This window comes from Neodiprion virginianus, chromosome 5, assembly GCF_021901495.1.
Source record: "Neodiprion virginianus isolate iyNeoVirg1 chromosome 5, iyNeoVirg1.1, whole genome shotgun sequence".
In the NCBI taxonomy this organism is placed as follows: Eukaryota; Metazoa; Arthropoda; class Insecta; order Hymenoptera; family Diprionidae; genus Neodiprion; species Neodiprion virginianus.
In genome coordinates this window covers 16134453-16161949 of record NC_060881.1, presented here as the reverse complement: position 1 = coordinate 16161949, position 27497 = coordinate 16134453, and the positions used below count along the sequence as shown (strand labels likewise).

Here is a 27497-nt window from a genome sequence, read left to right as displayed (position 1 = left end):
CAGTAAACTGAGGCAGCTACTAAATCGTACTAGTTGGTGTCAATGACGAAATCACGAGCAGCACATTACGCCACATCTAGCAGTAATTTTCGAAAACGCATGACCACGCCGTAACCAATATTCGCCACAGGGGGATGGCCTATTTGCGGTGGGGGTCAACCAACCAATGAAAGGGAAGAAGAATCATCTCACGACAACCGCGAGATCGGCGAGCCGAACTTCGACCTCCTACTATTCTACGCTTGACCTGCTGAGCGACAGTTGTGTCTATTTGTATTCTCCCGATTATTCTCTCGTTTTGAGCTACCGATCCTTTTTCCTCTCGTTCTATCGTTACTTTATCTACCGTTTCTCCACACCCTCTATCGTTGCACAATCGTTAACTTCTACCTATAAATCCAAGTTCTTTCCTTCCTTCTTATTTTCTTTTGATTATTCTAAGTTTTATTTGAAATAAATTCAGTGTTGTGTGCCTGAAGTCACCAACTAAGGTAAGGCTTCTGCCTCTGTATTGTATCGTTACGAAGTTGCTCATAATTTCTATTCTTTCTTGTGGTACCCATCGACTTTGTGTGAATCATGGTCCACGGCTTAGAGTTGCAGTAAGCCGCTGTGTGACTGCATGATATCGGTCATTAATATTGTAATTATCGTTTCTTGGTTGCATCGTGTGATGCCAGTTTTGTGTGGATCATGGTCCACGGCTTAGAGTTGCAGTAAGCCGCCGTGCGACTGCATGATTTCAGTAATTAATTATTTTCGTGTCTGAGCGACCTCGTAACTGCCGAATAATTATTTCTTTTGTATTTATGACTTTTCTGACTATTTGTGAATCTCTATTAGCCTGCTTCTGTATTTTCTATCGTATTTTGAGCCCTATTGGCCTTACGTTTCATTCCCTACTTTTTTGTAATAGTAGTGTGCCTTATATTTTATTTCTGTTACTGCTTATTATATTTTTATTTATTTTTGTGCCTATTGTATCGTATATCGAGTTCCTTGGAGTACAACCGAGCGTAGAATCAGCGCCTCTAAATATTACCGCACCTTTTTTTTTCTATTGCTATTGGTAATTTTATATTATTTTTGCCTGTTATTTTTTTCTCTGTATCTCGTTAAGTTAAGTTCTGCGAATTATTCTTGATTCTTTTGTACTGCGGTGTATTTAGTGTATTTCTTTATTTTGTAAACTCTCCGAAATTCTCACTCTCTCATAATTTTGTATTTCGTATTCTCGCAAAAGTTATGTTCAGGAATTCATTGTTTAATTCCTCAGGTCCGTAATCATTATAAATTATCGATTCTATCGTTTATGAATAATTCTACCGAAAGTTATCTAGTCGATCGTTTGCGCTACCGATTTTGTAAATCGTTAATGAATATCAATCTCTCGTACTGGTTATAGTCTATGGTAAACTTGTCGTATTATCTACCGAGCTATCGTTACCTTGTTTTCTACCGATTGCAGTGAAGTTCTCTCGTTTCTAATTGACAGAATAATAATTTTCTACATTGTAGAAATAATAAGAACCTGGTTAATTTTTCACCTTAATGTACATGAATCTGCTGTTCGTTTTCATCGTTTTTCATATATACAGATAAGCTGAAATGCTTGTCAGTCAATGCTATAATGTGATTTAACTGTCATGTTTATTAATATACCAAGGACTTTCTACATTACAAAATGGTATAATATAATATCGTTATCTTTCTCAGCGCCTTGTTGAGATTATTCAGAACTAGAAATCACATTCTTATACATTACGTCGGAAGTTTGTAATCAATAAACAATTATAAAAGTTACTATTCCGTCAAAAGACTGCTGTAATTCTTCGATTATAAGTGTTTTAATAAATGTATGATTTTCTGATAAACATTCGGAGTATATTTTTCAAAAATCTCTTATTTGTATTGCATACATGTTTTTTTATCATCTACATGAGAATAACAAGATTTTTATAGAGATGACCGCATAGAAATCTATCTGTCATTCTATCTAGATAAATGTGGAGAGAAATAATCTGACCTCTAAATACTTATTATCTTGTCCAACACTGCCGAGGACATGCAAGCACTGGGATTTTCCAGCATAACTACACAAAAATGAGATTTCTGTTCTATTCACCTTAAATAAAAAAGAAAAATTGGTATTACGAGCCTGTAAATTACTACTTAAAAAAGGTAAGAAACTGGAGCTACCTGTATACCTATTTTAAGTTTACGTAAATACGTTTATGGTATTTAATATCACTTGAACTTGTGTTTCATGTTTTTGGTAGACATATCACATTCGTGCGCATAAAATATCCAATGGTAGACTCGCAATTATACAGCTAGTTATATTCAGGTATAATATGTTTTATATATGGGTGTGCATTAGGATGACCCTTGAAATAAATAATCAAAAATTTCTCCTAAAGCACATATCTCAACCTCAATCCTAAGCCCTCGTGCAAAGGGGGAATAGATTTTGCCACTTGAAAAAACTCGGTTTTACCGTGTTTTCAGTTCATATTTTATCGCATAATCATTTACAAAAACATCTGTATCTGAAACAAGAAATTAATGCGCATCGATTTTACTACTTAGTAAAAATATGAGCATTGTCTATGGAGTATTCTATGCTAATTGTACATTATTTGAATCTAATTCTTTTCTTAACCTGACAAAATATTCCATGGATCAAAATATTGTAAAAAAATTTGTAAACTTTGCGCGAGTGATTTTAACACGTCCCATATCATACCGAGAAATTCATATGAATCGATGATTGATTTTGAATTGAGTATCAAATGAAAATACACGTTGGTTCTTGATTTTTAACTACGTTATTGTTACATAGGGCTGTAACACAGGATATATTGCATCTTAATTTTGAGTTATTTGAAAGAACGTCAGATTCAAAAGAAATACAATTGACATGAACATGCCTATATGCTAAAGAATACATCATTGATGATGCTAATATTTTCACCATACAGTAGCCTTAATACTCGTATATTTCTCATAGTTACAGATTTTTTTCAAATATCAAATCCTGCTATGGAATATATAGCCAGTGCAGATACCGTAAAAACATGTACTTTTAAACAACGCGATTCACCCTTCACTAGCGCAATAGTTTACGGTTAATTGTAAGACAAAGAATTGTGCTTGGATAGAGATTGTGCATTTAGTTCTTGAGAGCTAATTTGGAGAACAGCTCAGTTCAAATTTTTACAGGCCTATTTTAAGGACCTTCCTCGTGTACATTACGTCAATTGTGAGTGGAGTTAAATGTGCTTGGTCAATGAACCAGCATTCTCTGCGTCCTACACGCATCACATGAACTAGTTTTATCGTAAAATTAGAGTACACTGAAGTAAATTGTACGAAGTCTGTCACCATACCTTTATGCGTATGTATTATTATTATTAGAGGAACTGTACAAAAAAGTATAAAACGTACTTTCGCCCACCGAAAATTGAAAACTTATGCGATTGTTTCAATCATGTGATAATACCGTAAGAAAATACAGTTATTTATAGCAACATTCTCAACATTAATCCATACGGATTATACAATATTTTGTTTTATTTTATTAGATTATACAATATAAGCAGTTTGGTACAACTAAGTACGAAAAGTAATCTGGGTTACTTCGATCGTGTAATTTCAGCAACCAGTCGTAATACAACAGTATTCAAAGGGCCTGAGTCGACAATATATTCTATAATAGTTTAATAGGAAGACTGACTTTTTGTTCAGTGTGTGTACACGGTAAAAGTTGCAGTGGTAGACAGCGAATATAATAATTTTCAGATCCAAGTTTCTTCACCATTTCTTTTTCTGCTTGAATTATCGTAGAAGTAATTCGTAACTTCTAGCCCAATTCACCAGCCTTACTCTGACCTTCGAAGTACATGAAATCCTGTGAAAGCAATGATCACTTGTTAGTTCATAATATATCAAACGAAATATTTATTACAAAAGAGCGTTGATAAAAAATTTCACTCCCAAGTTCCTAATGTTTTCCACTTATGCATAATCCAAAGAATTCTGACAAAATTGAATTGCACATTGTTATCCTTTGGAGACTATGATAACAAGTGTTTTTCGTTGCTTGCACTCAATGTTTTTACTTACGGCACACCGTACAGTCAGTACGCCAAATTTTTAGCTCCTATATGTATAGCAGCACTGGATAGCTTTATTGAGGCACACAATAGATGGTAAAAATTGATATGAAAAGAATGTTTCTTTTACCTGGAAATTTCTCTTTAATAGAGAATTCAATCTCCAACAAATCCATGTAATGCAATTGAAATCTCCAAATACAAATATGATGTATATATATATACATATTTTTGGTGGAGATTGAATTTTCTATTAATTTATAGCCACGTACCGAAACTCCGAGATGGGACATTCTACAGGCTAGCGAACAAGATATTTCAGGATTTTTGTTTATGTTGTTTCGAGTATATTGACACCAGGCAGGGAATCGGCGGCAAATTCGAAAGCATTTTGTGACAACGGTAGCGGAGAATTTCGACGAGGGAACACAATAGCGAGGCTACACCGCGAGCGGAGAGCCTCACGCGAGGCTACGAAGAGAGCGCCAACGTATACATATACACTTGTGGATAATGAATCTGAGACGGCTAATTTTTAACACTAGACAGTTAAGTTGGCCACTTAAGTTGGCAGCACAGGAAACGTACAGCGCCATAGTTGGCCGAGCGCGAAACAAACTTAATCTCAATAAACGTAACATAACCCATGACCGTGGAAATTAACCATAGAATATGTGTCAATCCAATAAGTCATTATCCCCGCGATATTCTAAGGTTGGATTCGACGGTCATGAGTTATGTTATGTTTATTGAGATTGAGTTTGTTTCGCGCTCGACCGACTGTGGCGCTGTACGTTTCCTGTGCTGCCAACTTAAGTGGCCAACTTAACTGTCTAGTGTGAAAAATTAGCCGTCTCAGATTCATTGTCCACAAGTGTACATGGTATAAGGATTAAGGTGTGCTCGATAAAGGACTAGATTTCGTACAAGGTCGCACGTTCGGCCGGTTGACGTCACAGTAAGTCATAGTAAGCCTACAGCGCATGCGCACGTTCAAATTACAACATAACCTCAACTATAACTTCAATAAACGTATAAACAAACATGGTGGGTCACACATCGCGTTGACGCGCATCGTTTCACGAATTCAATCAAATGTTCAGCTGTTCGGTTAAGGGCTGTAAGAATCGAGGTAGGACCTGCAGAGGTAATGGTACATTACGTGACAAGTGCGGGAAGTAGGCGATATCTGTCCAAACGAGTTATGTATACTATTGTTGTACACAAGTTGTGGTAAGTTCGCGATAAGATCTGATAAAAATGGCATTGGTATACAAAGAAAAGCTAATATGACCTTTTGTAATCAATGTTAGTAATCCGAGCATCGCCTTCGCTCCTTAGCGCCGCGTTTGTTTACATCGATTATATTCTGGTAAATACAAAGTGCGCAGGAGTATGTTATTACAATATTAGAGATCGCTGTAAAGGTAATATTCACTCACCGCACGTTCCGCAGGCACGGTAAAACGAATTTACCGCACGCTGTGTAAAAAAAAGTATTCACATTTCCACTATGCGTGAACTGAAGAATTCTTTTTGAATTGACCGCTTGTTGCGATGTCAACTGGCGGAACGTTTCTATTGGTTCGTCCGAAAAGCTGCTCTGTAGTACATCCACGGTCGTGTATACAGGTCTGGGTACTCCGTCTAAAAACCTGTGCCTCTAACTGAGGCTGATATTTCCAAATTTCGCCACGTCGCTAGTGACGGAGGGGCATGCGCGCAGTTATTGCGTAGTTGCATTACCCGAGTACACCGGAGCAAAACTTAATTTGGCCTATCCATCTCAAGGACGGTTAGTATAATTAATTACTGGCTCATCGCTCATATGTTCGACTTACGGTTTTAATTTTTGTGTTCGACGAATTATTCAGGATATGGATTAACTTTTCATTACAGCCCCGCTAATACATGCGCGCGTATATCGCTCTGTCTCTGTCACACATGTGCCCCCGAGATTGCAGCGCTCCGCGCTTTTGCGGCCAATGTGGGACACATGTGCCTCAGATAGAGGCACACTGTGGGGTATACGAAATATATGGGAGTGCCCAGAACAGACCCCTGACACCCACCATTGCTCGTATACTGAAAAATTGTACGCGTTTTGTCCCCGTTTTTTAGTTCCTCTACGTGGCGCTAGTAGACTTCTGACACGCACACTGCCCTCGCTGAGTTCCGTATAGTTAGCAGATAAATATAACAATTATTATTTTTTATTGTTACCCGAGTAACTATACGGAACTCCCTCGCTGACCGCGCGCAAGCTTGACAGACAACTACCAGCGCCACTAGTGGTCGAAATTGGCGGCAGAATCGAGGGACATTTTGCGAACCACTTTTAGCAGCGTGTGTCAGGGGGCTGGCCCAGACCTGTATACACGACCGTGAATACACCTTACTCCTTACACCATGGCCAACGTAGACCTCTGCCACGAGGGAAACCGAGGCGGACGAGATTTCCGTTGTTGGCCAGCGAGCCGCAACCCCTCCTTAAAGCGCCAACATCGAACAGCCTCGCGAAGCCGTCTCCACGCCACTGCCGAACGATGGAGTACCGTCGATCGCGACAGCCAATCAACGTTCCGAGACAGCAGAAATCGACGTTAGCGATGAGCTAGCCTTTAAAAATGTTGTAATCCGAGAAGCAAAAATTCTGGGGAATCTTTCGCGACTAATTACGCTTATGTTCGAAGCATGTGGAATTTCGGCTCCGCGTAGCGAAGCTGAACATACAGAGTCCTGGCGATGCTGGGAAACGTGCGAAACAGTTGAAAAGTATCGTTAGAGAGACGTGTAGCGAGCGGTAGCTTAGAGGTGTTCTTTGTACTGTTTGTTTTCTTCGCGAAGCAGAGACTTGGGTTGTCCGACTACGGGGTTGGGAGCTTTTTGATGTGGTTTCGTCGCGGTACGCGCTATTAATTCCCTAGCGAACCAATTTCGAGATTGATTTAGATCGGCGGACCGGTTGACGGTTGGCCATTTTGTAATTGCGTTACGACGATACTCCAAATTCGTTTGCTGATCTCCTTGTTTGATGGCCGTAGCTTGAGTTTTCGCGATAACTCGTAGAGTCCACTTTGTTGAAAATCTAGGTTATTAAATTGCGTGCAGTCAAATGTCGCTGCACGGGGTCTAGTCGCACTAGCGTGTCACGTCTCGTGTAGGTCGCGTATCGCCGCGTGTGAGCGCTCAGTTTAGCGGTACGACTATTTAATTTTGGGTTTTGCTCGAGTACTAATCAGAGTTCGGATGCATCGCGATTAGTCGTCTTAAGTTATAGTTATTAAATTGAAACTTATTTTTGATTTCCGATACGAAATAATTTTGCGATTAACGCCTTATTTTAGTAAAGGACGATCGCAGTTGGTGCGTTCGAATAATCCCTAGTTTTTGGGTTTCGGCAATTTTATTTCTTATTGAGAGTGCGACTAGCGCAATTAGGATTAACATTTCTTTGATATTTGTTTGTTCTTAACTTTGTTTCGTTTATTTATTTTTTTGTTATTTTCGATATCACGGGAGCGAATTTTAAATTATTAGACTTTTTTTTATATCGCCACTATTACCGAATATATTATTTTATTTTATTTGTGTTAAATAGTGTGTTGTTGTCGAGTGTCGCTCTCTGTCTCCAAAATCACCCCTCCGCTCTCCGTGGTACTGAACTACCACCAAGTATGTCAGCCGAGGTTTAGCGGAACTAAGGATTTCGAGACGTGTTCACGCCAGGCGCCAACAGAATCTCGCGATATCTTTTATAAGATCAATTTTTCCAGCTTACATCGCGGTTCACCAAATTATTGCGTACATGGTAGTTCTCGGTTACTTCTCAAGGTGGCAGTGATCCAGCAAAAATCCGCATCACACATATATAAATTTTTAACATCTACAGTGTACCTCAATAAAGCTCTCCAGTACTACTATGCACAGTTTCATGGAGCTTTATACCTATATATATAGTTTTTTTCTCTTCTCCTGTAGTTTTAAGTAGAATCTGCTTTTTTATTCTCTTCTTACACGTCGCGCACGGTTTACCGTGCTATAGCTTTTAAAGTATCAATTTTACGGGAAAAAAATGTGAAATAAAGTTTATTGGAAATTTTATATTCTACTAAATTGGGCGTAACCATTTTTACTGTTCCATCAACAGTTGATGATATATTTAGCAATACCCATGATTGGAAACCTTGAAGCGCTATAAGTAAAAAACTGTGCACTACACAGAAAAAAGTCCCGTTTTTTATCACCTACAGAAAAATTTTCGCTGTTTTTTTTTGTGCGATGCACGGTTCAAGAGGTATTTGATTAAACGTGTTTTCCCAGATGACAGCTATGAAGTCCAATCCCAAGTGAAGGTTAGAATTTCGACGGACCAGTAATTCGAAATTTTTATTAACGGTAATTCGAAATATCGAAAGGCATTGTCAACGAAGAACTATGAAAAAGACATAAAAGAATTGAAAATGTACAATTGCGAAAATAAATTTTAATCGAAAATAAAAGTTGAAATATGCATCATAGCGAGGGGCGAAATGTTGAATCCAAGGAATATCAAACGTCCAATAATACGCGCACTTCCGACCGACCAACCGACCGACCCCCCTCCCCCGAATCCAACTTGAATAATTTACACTTAGGGGACACCCACAAACATTGTGCAACAAGAATATAAATTCTGAAGAAAATTGCAGAAAAGAAGTACCTGGCTAACCTGGTTAGCGCGCTGTACTTTCATCTCTTTGGAAGACAGTTTTCGTTATAAATAATAATTGGAAGACGATTATTATTCATTCGTACGTGACCAGAACTGAATTAGATCAAAACTTCAGCTTTGAAAAAATGATTTCATTATGGTAACTTTGTGCGGGCTTCATGCGAGTGGAAGACGCACTACGTTGTACACGCGAGTTGGTAGACTAGTTTAATTTCAATCTTGACATTGTCAAGAGCTCATAAACAAAGTTTGTTTGGGAAAATGAGTTGAAAATCTTTGTTTTTTGCGACTTTCGAGATCGCCCTCAGACTTGCCATTGTGGTGATGCGTTGGAAGACTATGACTACAATGGTGCATATGGGGTATTCCACTAGGTATGGATCAAGATCGGAAATTGATTTTTCTGATTTACTTCAAACTTTTTTCTGTGAAAGTAATGATCGAAAAACAAAGCCATGATTTTTTAAACATTTTTTCGTTCATGCATATCTGAGATATTACCATTTCAGAAGCGACCATTTATAAAATCTGAAAAAATTCAGAAAATCCTAGAAAAATATAACAAAATTTTCTGGCCCTATTCGAAGCTGGAGATTTGATCACAGCAAAAGATCGATTTCGAAAATAGTGAAAATTTCAAAAATCATTTTTCGAATGCCTTTTTCATATGAAAATAAACAAAAAAGTTTCCTATAACATGGGTCGAAAAAAATATATTAACAGCTTTAAGGTATGAAATATTTATGTTCCACATACATATTACAATGTTTTATATATCATAGTTATTTGATTATCTTATGAGTAATATCAATACTTGATGAAGAATAGCGACGAGCAATAATTTTATTTTCGGTTAGTAATGGAATGACGCAATGCATTTGTTGCGTGTGTGGAATTCTACGCGCGTTATTATACTTTGGTGTTACGAACTAGACTGTGTTTGCGTACTAGTGTTGTATAAAAAAATTCTACATTGTGAATGTTCACCTTGCATTATTCGTATAATGTTGTTGCGCTACCTAGCGAAGACTTAGGTAGTTACTATTTTTCGAGTTTAACTCTGTAAATATATTTTTTTTCGACCCATATTATAGGAAACTTTTTTGTTAATTTTCATATGAAAAACACATTCTATGAATAATTTTCGAAATTTTCATTATTTTCGAAATCCAACTTTTGCTGTGATGAAATCTCCACCTTCGAATAGGGCTACAAAATTTTGACATGTTGTTCTAGGATTTCCTGAATTTTTTCAGATTTTAGAAAATAGTCGCTTTTGAGATGGTAAAATCTCAAATACGCATGATTGAAAAAATTTGAAAAAAAATCACGGCTTTGCTTTTCGACCAGTACTTTCACAGAAAAAAGTTTGAAATAAATCGGAGAGATCAATTTCCGATCTTGATCCACACTTCGCAGAATATCCCATATGTATAGCACATACAAAAAAAAATATCAAGCTTGCGGATATTAGTCACAAAAATCAGTCCCCAGCTCTCGGACTATTACATCGTTTCATAAATCTTTTCGGCGTTACGTCCGTCAACAACTCGACTACTTTATAATTTTTAACAGGAGGTCGTACAGAAAGTAGGATATGTGGCATGTGCGCGCATAGGCGTACACGCCTTTGGCTCTTGCAGCACTTTACACACGACAAGAAATCCCCATTTTATGCAAACTTGCCACAAAAATAACTTGTGCAACTCACAGACAAAAAGCAGTGAAATAGAATTTCTTTCGGGGCAACACTGTAATACGATCTTGGAATGTATTTGACGGGGATTTTTCATCAATGTAACTTCAAAACGAACGAAGTAAAGCATAAGTAATATGGAACAAAATTTTTCTTACAATCAGGAAACATGCACCAAGGAGAACTGCCTTTATTTTGACATCCAGATCGGCAGGGAAACTGATCCCAAACATATCCGAGTCCGTGAATAATTCTCGTGCAAATCCAGACCACTTTTTGGAAATTCGACCAACTTTGTGCTCGCCGTCAACTGAAAGTACCTGCAAATAACGATTAAAGATGACGTTTTAGAGATGCCGTCAGTGAGTCACTAAAACCACCTTTAGTTCATTTCTATAAGATCACTTATAGTATCTTATTGGGATTTTGTCATTTTTGCTACTCTTTTGCCCTTTAAGTTCAGAAAATCTCATCAGAGCTTCGAATTATTTTTAGAGAATATTGGCAATCACAGAAGCTTCTCTTCTTCTGAATCTCACTTTTGTCGCTGTAACATCAAATTGGACCGAAATAGTTTCTTCAAATAAAATAAACCCCTCTAAAGTTGAACGTGATGGGAGAATTTTTCAAGGTCGCTTAAGAGTTCGATTCTTATCTGAAAAACTTTTTCAACTTATCCATTTTACAGCTCACACCACAAATTTTTTTTTTTACAGTCCAAACTTATAAAGAGCGTCCAAATTTCACTGGAATAATGAATATTCAGCGGTCGCTCAATATCGACAAACAAAATTATATTAATAATACATAATTATACTCATCCCGACAGTCACCGTTTATATTTGTGTCTACTCAATATGGTTGAACAAAACCCCTAAAAATATGAATAGATTCCACTCAAATCTCGTGCGGATTCAGAGATATCGAGTAAGAGGAAATATAGGGGGTGAGAGTCGGAAGTAGTAGACATATTTTTGCATTTGGACGAAATGATTCCCTTTAAACAATATTTTACAATGGAATTTGAACCGTTTTCACGAATTTGGAAGATGGAAAACTCAGAGGTTGAGAGTCGCGAAATTTACAAAAGTTAGAATATAGTTTTTTTGGTAAAGGTTCTATTTTCCAGCGTCTTGGAAAATATTGCTTCAATAAAATTAATTCCAGAGGTCTTTTTAACCCCAAAAAATATAATTCTCACTCCAAATCGAAATATTGCTAACCTAAAATTGCATAACGTTTCAGTTCGCTGTCGTGCGGTGCTGAGCTGCACCGTGTACGGCGTTATATGTACTCTTCCTCACGGTCCAATTTCATTTTTTTCAATAAAATATCGGCCGTTTGAAGTAGAACTTGGGGTTTTCGTTTAAAAAATTTTTTTTCGTGGCAAAATTTAAACTATCCAAGAATATTGTCCCTAGGTTCGAAGTAAATCGGTTGAACCGTTTTTGAGGTAAGTATTGTGGACACGGCAAAACATGTTAACGAATAAAATGGCTGACGTTATGGTCATTAAAAGTGATTTCTATTAATTCATTTTCTATTTTATTCATAAAAATATATGTAACCGAAAACTTCGGCAGATTCACCAATTCCGTATAAATTCTTTGGAATACGTTTTAGGTCGTTTTCATTTGCTAGGTCTATACTCTGTCCAGCGAGAGATCGACCCACTTACAAAGCTAAACGCGTCCACTTCGGTCAGATCCCGCCCAATGCGCCGCCCATTTTACCCACTCCAGGTTACCGAACGGGTCTCGCAGCTGGCCAGACCCAGCTACAGCCGACACAGGTACCCAACTACTCAACCTAACAGTTAATTTCAAACTTAGCGGTTGATTTCAAACCGCCGAGGGTCAGTTGTTACAAAATAGCGAGTGAGTTCACAGACTTGTGAAATTTCAAGTAATAGTCCAAGAGCTGATGACAAATTTAGAGAAGGTGTTTTGCCCACGTTAAAATAATAAAAAAACAACACTATTACTATGGGTGCATCTGGAATGGTGGGTCTGGTAGAGGTATTGCGGTTATTTTGCTACTGCGCAACCTATTAGGTTTGAAAAAAGAATAAACTCAAAAAATATCTATTGGGCAAGTTGAATTTTTTTTTACCTATTGTTTTAGTAGCTGTATAATATATAAATAATAATCCCAGACTAGTTTTTGAGTTTTAAAGTATGACCTGACCCCCCCGAATTTATTTAATTAATATAGCCAAAAAATATACTTTAGGCATCCTATAATTTTTACGGCATATTCAATAAACAATTTAAAAAATACATGTCAATTGCCAGACGATTTGAACGGTTTTTAACAATCCCCTGACGTGAATAAAGATTAAAATTTAAATAAGTGCGACAAAAAAGTCTCAGTTGTAGTTACAAGTGCGAGAGAGGTAGTTTATTCACGCCTGCTGGCAGCTGACGGGGCTCCTGGGTCCTCGGCCTGTGATTGGTCGCCTCAAGACCACGTGACCATGTGACCACTGCTTACCGTGAAACTTGTAATCAGCACACACAGCAGAGTCTTTTAGAGTATTTTTCATAACGAGTTTATACAACCACGTGGAAGATTAGTTTGATATTGTTAAGCTTCTATCATAGTTTTTACTGCAGTTTTTGTCGTTCTGGGTATCAAGATTTATCAATATATATATATATATATATATATATATATATGGACCAAATATCTGTGGATATAGTTAAAATAATTTAGTATTTTTGTAGTGATGTCAATTATTTTAATAATTTTAAAAAAATTAATAAATTATTCAAGGTAATACCACACATACCTCACATAATACTCCGTTTAGCAACTCTACGAGTGCAAGGAATTTAATGACACGTTGGTATCAAAGAAAAAAAACTTATGAGCATATATATTTGTTATTTATTATTGAAAAATTAATTACTCTAAAATACTCTGCTGTGTGTGTGAGAGCGAGTTTCATAGTGAATAGTGGTCACGTGGTCTTGAGGCGACCAATCACAGGCCGAAGAGCCAGGGGCCCCGTCAGCTGCCAGAAGGCGTGGATAAACTATCTCTCTCGCACTTGTAACTACAAGTGAGACTTTTTGTCGCACTTATTTAAAATCTTTATTCACGTCAGGGGGTTGTTAAAAACCGTTCAAATCGTCTGGCAATTGACATGTATTTTTTGAATTGTTTATTGAATATGCCATAAAAATTTTAGGATGCCTAAAGTATATTTTTTGTGATTATATTTTTTCAAATCTATTAGGTTACGCAGTAGCAAAATAACCGCAAGACCTTTACCAGACCCACCATTCCAGATGCACTCATAGTAATAGTGTTGTAATGAACTTTAGTTTATTGATTATAAGTCAAATATAAAAGAAAGGGAAATAAATAGACAATTACGGGCAATAGTTGTTGACGATCACAGAGCAAATTATGCATGTATTTGGGTCATTTTGGTTTAAAAGTCAACTGTAATTTAATAGTACAACATCCCTAATTTCTAGTCCCTGCACGTCGCAACCCAACAAACTTGGTTTGATAGTTTAAAAGAAAAAAATATAAGTGGACGGCACAGGTGTATAAGCTAAAGGATATATGAGACAATAGTCGAGTAAGAATAAAACAAAATAGTAACAATAACATTAAAACGGACGGTAAAAGTGTATATAGATAAAATCGAGCGGAACAATTATTCGAAATATTTGAAGGGAGAGTGTGTGATGTGTCGTATCTATAATTTGAGAATGGTGTGACTTTCTTTCTTGTTTCCGTTCGTCGTTATTTATTGAATTCGTTACCTGATCAGGATTTGAGTTAATTTCACACTTTATGATTTCCTGGCACCTCCATACGCAACTCTCTCCTTCTAAAGTCGTAGGCCTACTAATTTGCCGATCGGCTGATCCGCTGATCCGCTGATCCGTCCGAACTTCGGTTCTTACTTTCGTCGATCAAAATATATACATCGTCACAGTGTTGTTTTTTTATTATTTTAACGTGGGCAAAACACCTTCTCTAAATTTGTCATGAACTCTTGGACTATACGATATAATGAGCCCGCGATGTTCATATTATTTCACCTATTAGTTCTCTTACACAGCGTAGACTATTGGTGCAGGACACAAATGTAGGAAATTATAGGTACAATACTTGAATAGCGAGCTCCGCTATCCCCACCCGATTCCCACTCTATTACGCGACGTTGTGTCGATCTCTCGCCGGACAGAGTATAGAATTAAATTGAGGAGTATTATTCGATATTTTTCAATTTTTAAAAATTAACTATTCCAAATAACATTTGGTTTACCCAAGGCACGTACAAATTTCACTCCTGGATGACTACTTTGTGTCAGAACATACACAGAGCGAGAAAACGCTCGGTTGCAAACCTTAGTCGTTTTATCAAAAGATTCGAGATTATTTTAAGTCCACTTATAATAATCGTAGTTCTCTCACTAGGGGCGTGTGTTAATGATATTTTTAATATGATGATATTTTTAACATTTTGATATTTTTAACATTTTGATATTTTTAACATTTTGATATTTTTAACATTCTGATACAATAGCCATTTTTCATCTGATCGTGAACAAAATATCCTTGCGCGTGCTTATTAATCATGATTGATATACGTAGACTGCCAGCTGGCATCTATGAATAACCTTGGCAAAAAATTTTTTACCCTCTTTTTTCTACCCTCAATTGTCACGGAAAAACCCGAATTGACGATTGTAAGATAATTTTTCGGTAGATACAATCCTGCAAAATTTTCTAATAGAACTGATTTCGGAGAAGTAAGCCCACTCCCTTTCAGGCCAGTCGACTTTTCCCTTACAGTTTTATTTATTTATTTTTTTTCCTAGTGAACATACAAAGATGCGGTTGACGAGATATTATTTTACAAGAAGTAAAGTGTTTAAAACAATGAAAAATAACAGTTAATAAATTTCTTTATTCCCGAACGGGCAATATTATCTCTATGTACGAATTATTCAAACTAATTGTTAAACTATTATTTATACCTAGATATAATATACTTACGTCGAAGTCAATATCAAAACATGAGCACATGCATATGGGGCCTTTGATACTTAGAACGCTGTCTCCACTGGCATCGCAGATCGAGAAAGAAGGGCGGATGGGATTCCAGTTCTGTACAATGGAGCCGATTTGAACACCGTTAGAAGATACCTCCAGTTCCTGATAAACAACAAGTGACCCCATGAATAATGAATATATGAAACGTTTAGAAACAAGCAACTTTAGGCTGGCCATGACTCGGCCCTCGAACTTTCCATTCTCACACTGCAAGCCCGAAGTACACAAAAGAAATTTAAAAAAAACGATAATATTGAATTCGAATTTTGAACTACAAATTCAGATTCATGATTAACGATATGAAAAACCTCATATGCCATATTACATAAGACATGACGATTTTTTTATATTATTTTAAACCACCATTACAAATTTTGGAAGTCTGATCTTGGATTCGCTATCGGTGACCCAAAGGATTTCCGCCCACTGATTCCAACGAAAATCCGAATTTATTCAGATTTTTTCCATCAAACTTGATTCGCTATTTTGATTTTCGAAAATCTCACCTCAGATTCGTGATCAGCCACCCAGCAAACCCGTGGGGACCAATTTTCATAAAGATCCAAATGTTATTAGTTTTTTTTTGAGCATATTGCATACGCCAAATTTAAATTTTGTAATTCTGACTTAAATTAGACTTGTCATTAGCGACCCAAAAAACCTTGCGGTACCAATTTTCATTAGAATCCATTTATTTATTCTCAAGATATCATTGTTTTTATTTTATTCTTTGGAATTTAGTTATTTAAATAATTCAAAAAGTCCTGAATCGATTAAAGCCAGAATCTAATCAGTTCTAAGTTTGGAAAAGCCGCGTCGATAGAGAGGAAAATCATTGAAATTCGGTAACTCGTTCTCGAGGTATCGTCGGACGAAAAAGTTGATCACACACATACAAACATACATACATACATACATACATACATGCGTACATACACACAGCCGGCCATCCGAAAATGGTTGGAGGTGATTCTCTATATATCGAAACGTCGAGATCTAGTGAAAAGTCAACTTTTCATTTTCGAGGTGATTACAGTAATTTCCTTTTTTCTCTGAAAACAGAGAGAAAAGAGAAGTTAAAAATGTGTACACATATTAATATATGTAATATCTATTAAGACAGAGGGTATAGATAACTAGTAAGGCCATAGGGAGATAAGCAGGGTAAAATGGCTTTTGCGAATATCTCAATACCATTTTATGGACAAGTAGCTATTCAAATACTGAAATCCTGAAAATATCAGACCTCAATGTCAATTTGTTTTGGAGACAAAAAGAAAAAAAAAAAACTAAAAAACATAAAATCATTTTTTCCTCAGGACTTTACCGATTTTATTGAAAATTTAATATGTTATTCAGAAAGTCAAGGCATGTACAGATTTGTAGACGAATAAAATCATGATAAAAAAATGATTATCTCTTAAATTTTTGTTTTTTATTGTGATCCTGTTCGAGCAAAATTATGGAACTAATATTTTTACATTCATTATAGATTCTTCAATCACTTGTATTTATTTTCAACATTTTCTTAAAGGTACGGCGTAGTTAAAAAAAAATAAAAAACATTTTTTTTCTAGAACAACTGAGTCATTAAATAAATTTTAGCTGTATTATTCCAAATTGTACTCGTTTTTGATATAGGTAATATACTAAAATAATTCACTTATATTAGGTGTGAAAAAAAAATTCTTCAGTAAATTAATGATATAAAAAATTGCAAAAAAATTTCGTAAACTTACTTAGCCATAAAATATCATTAAGATATTCGAGAAAATCATTTTTACCCTACTTATCCCCATATAGCCTTTTCCCTGAGATATAACGTATATAATACGATGCCAAGTACAATCGCTGCACAAATTCTGAATCGTAAAATACATTGACATTTCTTATCACCGAGAAAAATTATCCCTGAGTTTTTCATACTACCAATTGGGTATTTGCATGATTTTTATATTTCTTAACTTTTGATGTTTTTCGATTCTATAAATTTTTTTAGAATTTTTGAAAAAAAAATATTGTGTTTTTGTTTATAAATATTTAAATAATTTAATAAATAAAAGTGGTCCTAAATCACATAAAAGTCACGTGACATAAAACGGAATGTGATTGGTTTGACGTCATTGTGCTGCTACTGGCGCGTTTATTTGAATCCACAAAGAGTAATGTACAATATTTTCTAGCGCTAAAAAAATTTTAAGCAAGTTTTTTAAACTTTAAGTTTGATACATTGTATAATTAATGTCAGACTTCGGTGAAAATAATTAAAATAGAAATCAATTTTTGTGTGGTGTTTTTTTTTTTTAACTAACACGGATAATTGTGTGGAGGTTATGATCACGTCAATGTTATTATACTAAGAATGTTAAGCAAGCATTAGTTTGAGTATTTTTACAAGTTGGTACTATACACCAACAAAAATCGTTTTTTAATGACATATTAAATAATTTAATAACTTTAGTTTATAATAAACAGCACTATCAGACGTTCTTTTCATCAATCACAACACAGAGCAACAGCTGATTACACGTACGGCGTGCTTACAGGAGAAGTTGGCGCTAAAAATTTCAAAAAAATTCAGCATTGTGACGTCACATACGCGAGATGGAGCTACTTATTCATTTAAATATTGCCTTTTTTTATTTATTCAATTATTTAAATACTTATAAACAAAAACAAAATATTTTTTTTTCAAAAATTCTAAAAAAATTTATAGAATCGAAAAACATCAAAAGTTAAGAAATATAAAAATCATGCAAATACCCAATTTTTCAAGTTCAATGCATCTGAGATGGCTAATTTTTCACACTAAACAGTTATGTTGGCAACACAGAGAAATCTACAGCGTCATAGTCGGCCGAGCGCGAAACAAACTCAATCTCAATAAACATAACATAACCCATGACAGTCGAATAAGTCAACAAGTCATCATCCCCGCGATATTCTAAGGATCACGGTCTTACATACAGGTCTTGCGACTCAATAGAATTCCAATGGTAGAGAGTGGCTCCTCTGTTGAAGAAAAATCCAGATGGAGCTGCGATCGAGGGATGCATCAACATAACCTACAATATTTGAATAAGCCTTTGACGACTGATTCCACGCCCATGTGACGCGCGAGCGCGACTATTGTCATCCTTGTCGCACCGGGCATCCCTCGATCGCAGCGACGCTAGCGGCTTGACACGTTAAGAGGCCCACGTCGAAACTCAGAGTCGCAAGACCTGTATGTAAGACCGTGCTAAGGATAGATTCGACGGTCATGAGTTATGTTATGTTTATTGAGATTGAGTTTGTTTCGCACTCGGCCCACTATGGCGCTGTAGGTTTCTCTATGTTGCCAACACAACTGTGTAGTTTAAAAAATTAGCCGTCTCAGATTCATTGTCCTCAAGTGTACAAATCGAGGCTTGACGACTTACTGATTCTCGTTATCATCAATGATCAGCAAGACTGATTTCTTTAGGTATATCTTTCAAGGAATTCTATTTTATAATCTGTTACTTCGTTTGTACGGGCGATGTTTTTTTCTGTTATTCAAGCCTTGATTTATTATTATGTGTTTTAGTTGCAGAAACGTGTTGTATTCAACGATAACTTGATTGTTATGTTCAAGCGATACTAATCTGGAGAGCAAAATTTTTGGAAGCTTGGTAGATACAATGCGATTTATTTTTTCACGCCAATTCATCCTTATTTTTAATGCATGAGCGGAAATTAGACATATCCGCACTTCGTTTCGAACTGTGTAGTGAGCAATATTTTTTTCTAGTATGATGTCTGAATTTGGTCTATCCGAGGGGCTATTCACTCACGAGTATACTCGCTTCTTAATTACCTTATTTAACTTATTTTGTTTATCTATCCAAATATTCGTCGGAAAACTATTCAAAGTGTGAATAGCGTAAATAGTAGAGGGTTTAAGATTTCACCCTGTAACACTCCTGCTGTAACGTCTACTTTTAGGCCGATGGGGCTACGCACGGTAATGGTAACATTATCGTATATGTTTTTACAAACTCGTATAAATTTGGACCTTGTGACTATCAAAAATAATTTTTTCCACAGCAATGAGTGTTTTATTGAGTCAAACGCCCGGACAAAGTCGTAAAAAAGGCGTACCTTTCTTTTTAGTCCAAGAGCTAGTAACACGTATTTCATGAAGTGTTTGATGCACCTTGAAATTTTGAGGCCAACAAACAGAAATCAAAATTTATAATCACATAAAACACAAAAATTAATAAGGCAGACACTTTTGAGAGGGTTAATATTTAATAAAAACACCCTCAAGTTGTTTTCTTTTAAATACAAAATAAAATATTTGATTCACGCTGATATTTTAACAGCCTCTTAATTTCATATAATAAAAAATAATTACAAAAAGGCAGACACTTTTTTGGGGTTTAATTATCGGAAAATATAAAAAAAAATATTAATTTTAATAGAAAGAGATAGGCAGCGCGTAGTCGTGGATGTGAGTGAGAGCACTGATTACAGGCGTAGCAACGGTGTTTCTCTGCGCTCTCATTGGCTGTTGATCACGTGTTCTTGTACAGCTGTACTGACTACACATTTTCAGTAAACATTCTATCCGTTGTTGTGAGCACATGTTTTTGTGATTTCTTTTATGCATGTGTAAATTTATTAATTATTAATAACAAAATATGTGAATTGGATATCTTTTAATGTACACTAAATTTTCGAGTGAACTATTCTTTTAGAAAAATGGAAGAGGAGTGTGAGGAACGTGTGTCTGTGTCATGTATTATATGTAAACAGAAAGATGCTGAAAAAGTTATTGTTTTCTCTGAGACATCTTTAAATAAATGTCGAATAGCATTGAAAATCCGTCAAGAATGTAATTTGAAATACAGTGGTGTAATTCTACAATCGGTAGTGTCTACTAAGGAGGGTTATCATCGGCTGTGTTACGCCAATTTTACAAGTATTAAACAATAATACAAGAAGAATTTGTCAACAATTTCTCCAGAGACTCCTGCTTCGTCAGGTATTGTACAAAATTCAATTATGATAAAGTTATACTTAATGTACAGTTAAAATTTTAATATTAAAATATATGTATACTAACACATCAGCTTTTTTTTGTAATTCTATCAAAATTTTTAAATGAAATGCACTTCATAATTTTTGCGTAACATAATATATATAATAAGGCAGCTGCACGCATTTATCTATTACTAATGATATTTACCTAGATATTGCTAGAATAATCATAACAACTTCTTATTAAGGTTTTATTTTTTTTAGGTATTTCCCCATCAAGTGACAGAGTTGTCGAAAATGTTGGAACTGAACAGACGGAACCTCAGCTTCTGGAGTGTGTTGGTCACAAAAATAATGACGATTGCCAGTCTGCTGAAACCAATGAAGATCGTCAGTCTGAAGTTCAAGAAAGTTCAGGTCAGAGTTCTAAACATATTACGGCAGATCTTGATGCAACATCAAAAAACACCGATGTTTGTATTTTTTGTAAGAAAGTTCGCAGAAAAGTTAAAGGCCGGCACGAGCAATTATATTCTATGGAAAAAGAAGCTCTGTTTAAAACTCTTCAACCATACAAAGAATTCCTAGAAGAAACGGAAGTATATCGACAATTACAAAACTCAGTAAATGTAAAAGCTCACCGTATTTGCCGAACTGAATACGTAAATTCTTTACGTCAATATCAAGATAAACCTAAAACCGACTATCATAAAAAAATAAAATATCGCGAAGAAGCTTTTAATGAAGTTTGCTCTTTCATTGATGAAAATATAGTTAAAAACAAAAAATGCATCTTTTTTTTTTCTGTGTAACTACTATATCGATACTTTAAAGAAATTAAGGGGGGGGTACACCATGCAAGCAAAAAAAAATACTGCAACTTTGCGATTTTTTTTTGAAAAAACGGATTTATTTATGAACATGCGGTCTTGAATACATTAATATATAAGTCTTTGAGAACTTTAAAAAATTTTTTTATTGTCGAAAAATTTCAAAATGGCGTCGTGACAGTTGGATCCCCAAAGCCGCTCGGAAAAATGGGGTGCGAGATTTGGTGGAGTCGTGGATAGTCCTAGAACACACAAATTACAAAAAATTAGTTGTATATTATGTTTTCTTGTCCACTACGTACCACTTTTTTGATATCTAGTCTCAAAAATTTTTTATGATTGTTTAAGTGACGATTTTTTTTTTTTCAATTTTTCGACCACGTTTTTGCGACTTCAAACGGTCAAAAAAAATTTTTCAGACTAGATATCAAAAAAGTGGTACGTAGTGGACAAGAAAACATAATATACAACTAATTTTTTGTAATTTGTGTGTTCTAGGACTATCCACGACTCCACCAAATCTCGCACCCCATTTTTCCGAGCGGCTTTGGGGATCCAACTGTCACGACGCCATTTTGAAATTTTTCGACAATAAAAAAATTTTTTAAAGTTCTCAAAGACTTATATATTAATGTATTCAAGACCGCATGTTCATAAATAAATCCGTTTTTTCAAAAAAAAATCGCAAAGTTGCAGTATTTTTTTTTTGCTTGCATGGTGTACCCCCCCCTTAAGTGCTGACAATGGAGAGGAGTTTGATGGTGACTTGGGCAAGAGTTTCTTCGAGAAAAAATTAATGAAAAAATACGTGGATTTACTGCAAGTTACAATTATGCATCACAAAAAAATAATTGGGCCTAAGGGTCGTGAAAGTGACGAATATTTATTTTCATTCCTCAAATGAAGAATCAGAGGACAGTGATGAAGAAGACGAAAATTAAAATTATACTTTAATTTTCAATTAAGTCTACGCGTATCACCTATATTTTTTATAACTACAATGAATGAATAAAATTTCTCATTAACACTAATCATAGGATTTTTAATAGTAACCCCAAGCGTCATTATTTTTTTCTTAAATGTGATAAACTATAAATGCTATTTCTTTCATTATTATTATTATTATTATTATTATTATTATTATTGTACTATCTTGAAAGATTAAAAGTTTAAAAATAAGTTACTAATCAGGATAAACATATATTTGTTTTGATGTTACTCCAGAATTTAATTTAAAAATGTGTAGTCAGTACAGTTGTACAAGAACACGTGACCAACAGCCAATGAGAGCGCAGAGAAACACCGTAGCTACGCCTGTAATCAGTGCTCTCACTCACATCCACGACTACGCGCTGCCTATCTCTTTCTATTAAAATTAATATTTATTTTTATATTTTCCGATAATTAAACCCCAAAAAAAGTGTCTGCTTTTTTGTAATTATTTTTTATTATATGAAATTAAGACGCTGTTAAAATATCAGCGTGAATCAAACACTTTGTATTTTGTATTTAAAATAAAACAACTTGAGGGTGTTTTTATTAAATATTAACCCCTCAAAAGTGTCTGCCTTATTAATTTTTGTGTCTTATGTGATTATAAATTTTGATTTCTATTTGTTGGGCTCTGAAACAAATATTTTTTTTGGGCAAAATTTTTTTACACCTTTCTCCCGTGCGCAGTACCTGGTGTCCCCAGGTAAGGCTAGCCAACACTTGTTTACCTGCTCACCTATCCGGTAGATGCTATGGCACAAAATTTCAAGGTGCATAAAAGACTTCATGAAACACGTGTTACTAGCTCTCCGACTATTTGGGTTGACAGAGATATATCTGGGAAATAGCGTTTAAGACAAATATGCAGTCGACCAATGATCATTCAAGTTCACACAGCGGAATATCTTTTTTTATATCTATATTTTAGAGACAAGCGTTTGCAATAAATGTTTCATGGTTTGTAGGGGGATGTGACGCATTTCCCGCTTGTTCACATATGATGAAAGTAATATCTTGCCGGATCATGACTTTTTCGTTGCGGTCAACTTGTTGTCTTTTAAGGTTGCGAGTTGTTTGAAGATGGCTGCTTTATCAAAGAGTGGTTTTTTCCAGCGTGGAGCAACGAATTTAATTTGAATAGGTTTAATCTTGCATGGAGAGCATTTACCCAACCTGTATGCCGTACCAATATAGTGTTCAGGCATGTTTATTCCAATTTGCTTGAAGAGATTCATGACAAACGTCATGAGGACGTTGTTTGTCTTTTCACTTTCCAGTACTTTGATGATTGTCAAGTCGTTTGCTCTTTCTGTTTTATCCAGGTTCGTTAATATCAGGTGTATTTGCTCGATTTGTTTTTATAGTTCCTGGTTGTTCCTGTCTTGTGTTAATTCGGGAATTTTAGTAAACCCAATGTCTTTATGCACTATTTCACTTGTAAGCTTAACAGTTGTTACATCGTCCCAGATTTCCTCCAATATTTTTTGAAGTTCCTCGGAATTCATTTTGTGGGGGCTCCTTCCACTTGGTTGAGTGGTGCAACGACCGCAGTTTAAATCGTAGAGTCACTGTTAGATTCTGTGGATCGATTCAGTAAATAAATACTCTCTTTTATTTATTATTAATAAAGAACAATTTAATTAGTCAATAACTTTGACGGTAAGCTCATTTCATAAAGACTACATTGTGTCATGAGAGTCGACGACGAACAAGAAGGAGCAGTAGCAGTACAGACTCTCTCATCGATTCTCGATCTCACTAATACTAATACGCGCCGTATGCGCCTTACCTCTACTGCGCATACTGGGCTCTATAGTAATACATGGTACATAGTATGCATATATATAGTATTCTGAAATTACATTCTCAACAGTCACGTTTGTGTATAAGTCCTGTTTGGTGACAAATTATGTTTTTCGAGTGAGAGCGATCGTAAACACGTCCGCGTCGCTAAGCTGCGAACTCGAGACCACCCGGTTTGGCGGAATAAGAGTTGATTATTTTTTTCACTGCTATTTAAATTATGGATTTAAAAGCTTAGCAGGTACAATTTTACATAATTTATTGATTATGGAATATTATTGCAATGCATGGGAGATCATAAAACTAAAATATCGTAATAAACGCTTATTCCAATACACTATAACTACATCGCCTACACAATATGTCAACGTTAGTTGTGATTTAGACGTATTTACCTAATGAAAACACACTTATCAAAAAGACTTCAAACCAACGTCAAACTTACCATCTACGAGTTACACTGTAAAGTGACCTCAATTTACATGATATTCGACTTCTACAATAATTTACTAGAATTAATTTAGTATAGATTGTAAACCAACGTTCGATTGCGATTCACATTTGTTTCAATAGCTCTTCATTATTTTATTTCATTAAAAATACTTTCTACACAAGCCATTTTTATGTTCAGTAATATCCCGTGAATATTCGAATTTTTGAAACATCATGTTACGTCCGACGTACCGCCACACGTCTTCCCCATCTATTGTTCCTACTTGCTAACTCTCCCACATTTCTTATATTAACGCTACAGTCTCTATCCTGTCCTCCTGTCTCCATCCAGCCTCACGCTACTCGCTATCGCCCTTACTCATTGTCATCCAATTCCATTCCCCTCACTCTGGATTCTCACACCTTTTCTGCACGCATACACTTCGTGTCTAAACTCACTGGTATTCCAACTTTCAACAACCACACAGCTCACTCAAAACCCTACTCTCTGCAAACACACATCTCTACTCTGCATACAATTGCATTTGCCATATATTTTCAAATGAGCCATCTTTCGACCAACAAGGAACCATTATTCAATATCTTATCCAATACTTTCAGATGTGGTTGCTTTGAGCAGGAGGCAACCCATTTAATAATCCGTAACGGACATAACACTCATAACAAATTTTTTTCGATTAATCACTAAATATACGTTATATTGCACCCCGGGGACAAAGGTGACACAACTCAAAAATCGGCGATTTTCAGTATGGGCAAAAAAAGAAAAATCAAACCTTCAAAAGTTTGGAGTTTAATCCATTGATCTTTGAATGAGACTATATTAATATCAAAGAGTTCATTTTCACCCAATAGAATGACGCGAATGAAAGTTGGAAGAACTCTGAAGGGACACTGTTTATGATAAATGCGGTCCACAACCGGTTCGCTGCGATTACACCATTTTTGCTCTCTAGTGGCAAGTGCCGCAACTATACAAGTGTCACTTCGCATGGTTATAGATTCGAATATCGGCAATCGAAATGTAGTATTAACTCAAAAACGCCGATTTTTGACTTGTATCACCTTTGTCGCCGGGGTGCGGTATTAAACAGAAAATTTGCGTACACATACACTATATGCCCATACAATTAATGACTTACAGAAATTTCAGAATTGACGCTATTTTTTGCCTACTTTTTTGCATAAAATATTAAGCTGTGATGGAATATTTGCTAAGTATTTATCAACCAGGTATACTAAAAGCACGCCAACTTTCACAAACGTTTCAGAAACATAGAAGCCACAACAATGGTAAATTTGGATGGCTTACAGTGGCGGACATTCGATGAATAGTGAAATCGAAATTTGAAAATTGTATAGAAAAGTGCTTGAAGACAAGAAGCCATTATGAAACCTAACAGTTTTATTTGGCCTGAAAATTGGGAGAATTTTTTTAATATAATAAGAACTATATTTTAATCAAATAGGAAATGTATTCGTGTAAAATTTGTTATTCCAAGCGAGTGCAAATTGTTGGGATTCACAACCAGAAAACTAGTTAAGACCGGTAAAAAATTAGGCATGTGTAGGTTGCATTGTGTACTTTTATTAGATTTTGAACGTATAAGTACCGAACCTGCAAACAGCACGGGAAAAAGCAACTAGCGCACTTCAAGGAGCGGGAAAGGTGGATAACTTCCTTCATCGTGACGTCGACAATCCTAATATCGAAGGCCCGATATTTGCCACAGCACATTCTACCACAACAGTCTGATTCTTCTGCTACGTAGTACACAACTTGTCCTCTAGGATCTTTCACCACGTACTTATTCTCCGATTCCCATCCGGTGAAAGCTACGGTTCGAAAAAATGAAACAATGCTGCAGAGCCAACCATAACCGTTTCTTTTTTGCAGTACATGTATATTATATATACGTGTACAAGTGATTTCCGCGTACTGACAAGGCAAGTAGCGGAAGCGAACCTCACCAATTTTTTTTAATTATTATACGATATATTGTATTACGTGGAAAAACATTAGACATTTATTTTTCGCGTGCTCATTCAGTACATAAAAAAATAAGTAGTCAATGTTTTTGACGTACTAACAATAAGTCAAACGTATCACAGAATGAATAAAATCGGTGAAGTATACTTCAAGTACTTTCCATTTCATATCAGAGATGATTACGTACTTGTTGGAATTTGGAGAGACATCTTCTAACAATTTTAGGTTCACAGTATCGAAGAGTATATTGCTTTTCATAATATTTTTACTGTGGATTCAAACTTTGGCGCAAAACCAAAATGGCCACTGTGAGACACACTTGCAATTTCATTCCTGCTCTTTGCTAACTTTTAGTGATCGTTAGATATCATATCTCACGCCAAACTAAATGACATCTATAAAGCAACTAAACGTGGTTTTGTTCACCTCGGTAGGTGCTATTATGTCATCTGTATGATCCCAGTTGTGACCATATTCATAATTCGTTACGTGTAATCTAACAATAAGTTTATGACCAAAAATAGTACAGATGTGATCTTATGCTTAATTCTGTATTTATCAATCTGACTTTTAATCTCTTCGACTATTCGATTCATGACTAAAATCCAAATTTTAATCAGTTTTGGCCAAATTTTTTCATACTTGGTAGGTTCTATTGTTTGAAAATTATGAATGTCATGAATCGAGCAGTCGAAGAGATTAAAAGTCAGATTATTAAATACAGAATTTGACAAAGATGCTCACAAATGGTGCAACTATACTCTACTGGTATACATGCGTTGCAAAAAGAAACAGGTGTGCTTGGCTTTTAAATAACTGA

General features: G+C 35.5%; 1 protein-coding gene across 1 annotated transcript in view; it reads right to left on the bottom strand.

Annotated features, from left to right (window-relative positions):
- Positions 1 to 1488: 1488 nt before the first annotated feature.
- Positions 1489 to 27497, bottom strand: part of LOC124306083 (phospholipid scramblase 1) — an 84124-nt gene continuing 58115 nt past the window's right edge. The window contains exons 4-7 of the mRNA XM_046766242.1: positions 26306 to 26523; positions 15548 to 15706; positions 10684 to 10845; positions 1489 to 3910 (exon numbers count right to left, since the gene is read on the bottom strand). Coding sequence (XP_046622198.1) covers positions 3863 to 3910; positions 10684 to 10845; positions 15548 to 15706; positions 26306 to 26523 — 587 coding nt within the window. The 3' untranslated portion in view covers positions 1489 to 3862. The remainder of the gene's footprint in view (positions 3911 to 10683; positions 10846 to 15547; positions 15707 to 26305; positions 26524 to 27497) is intronic.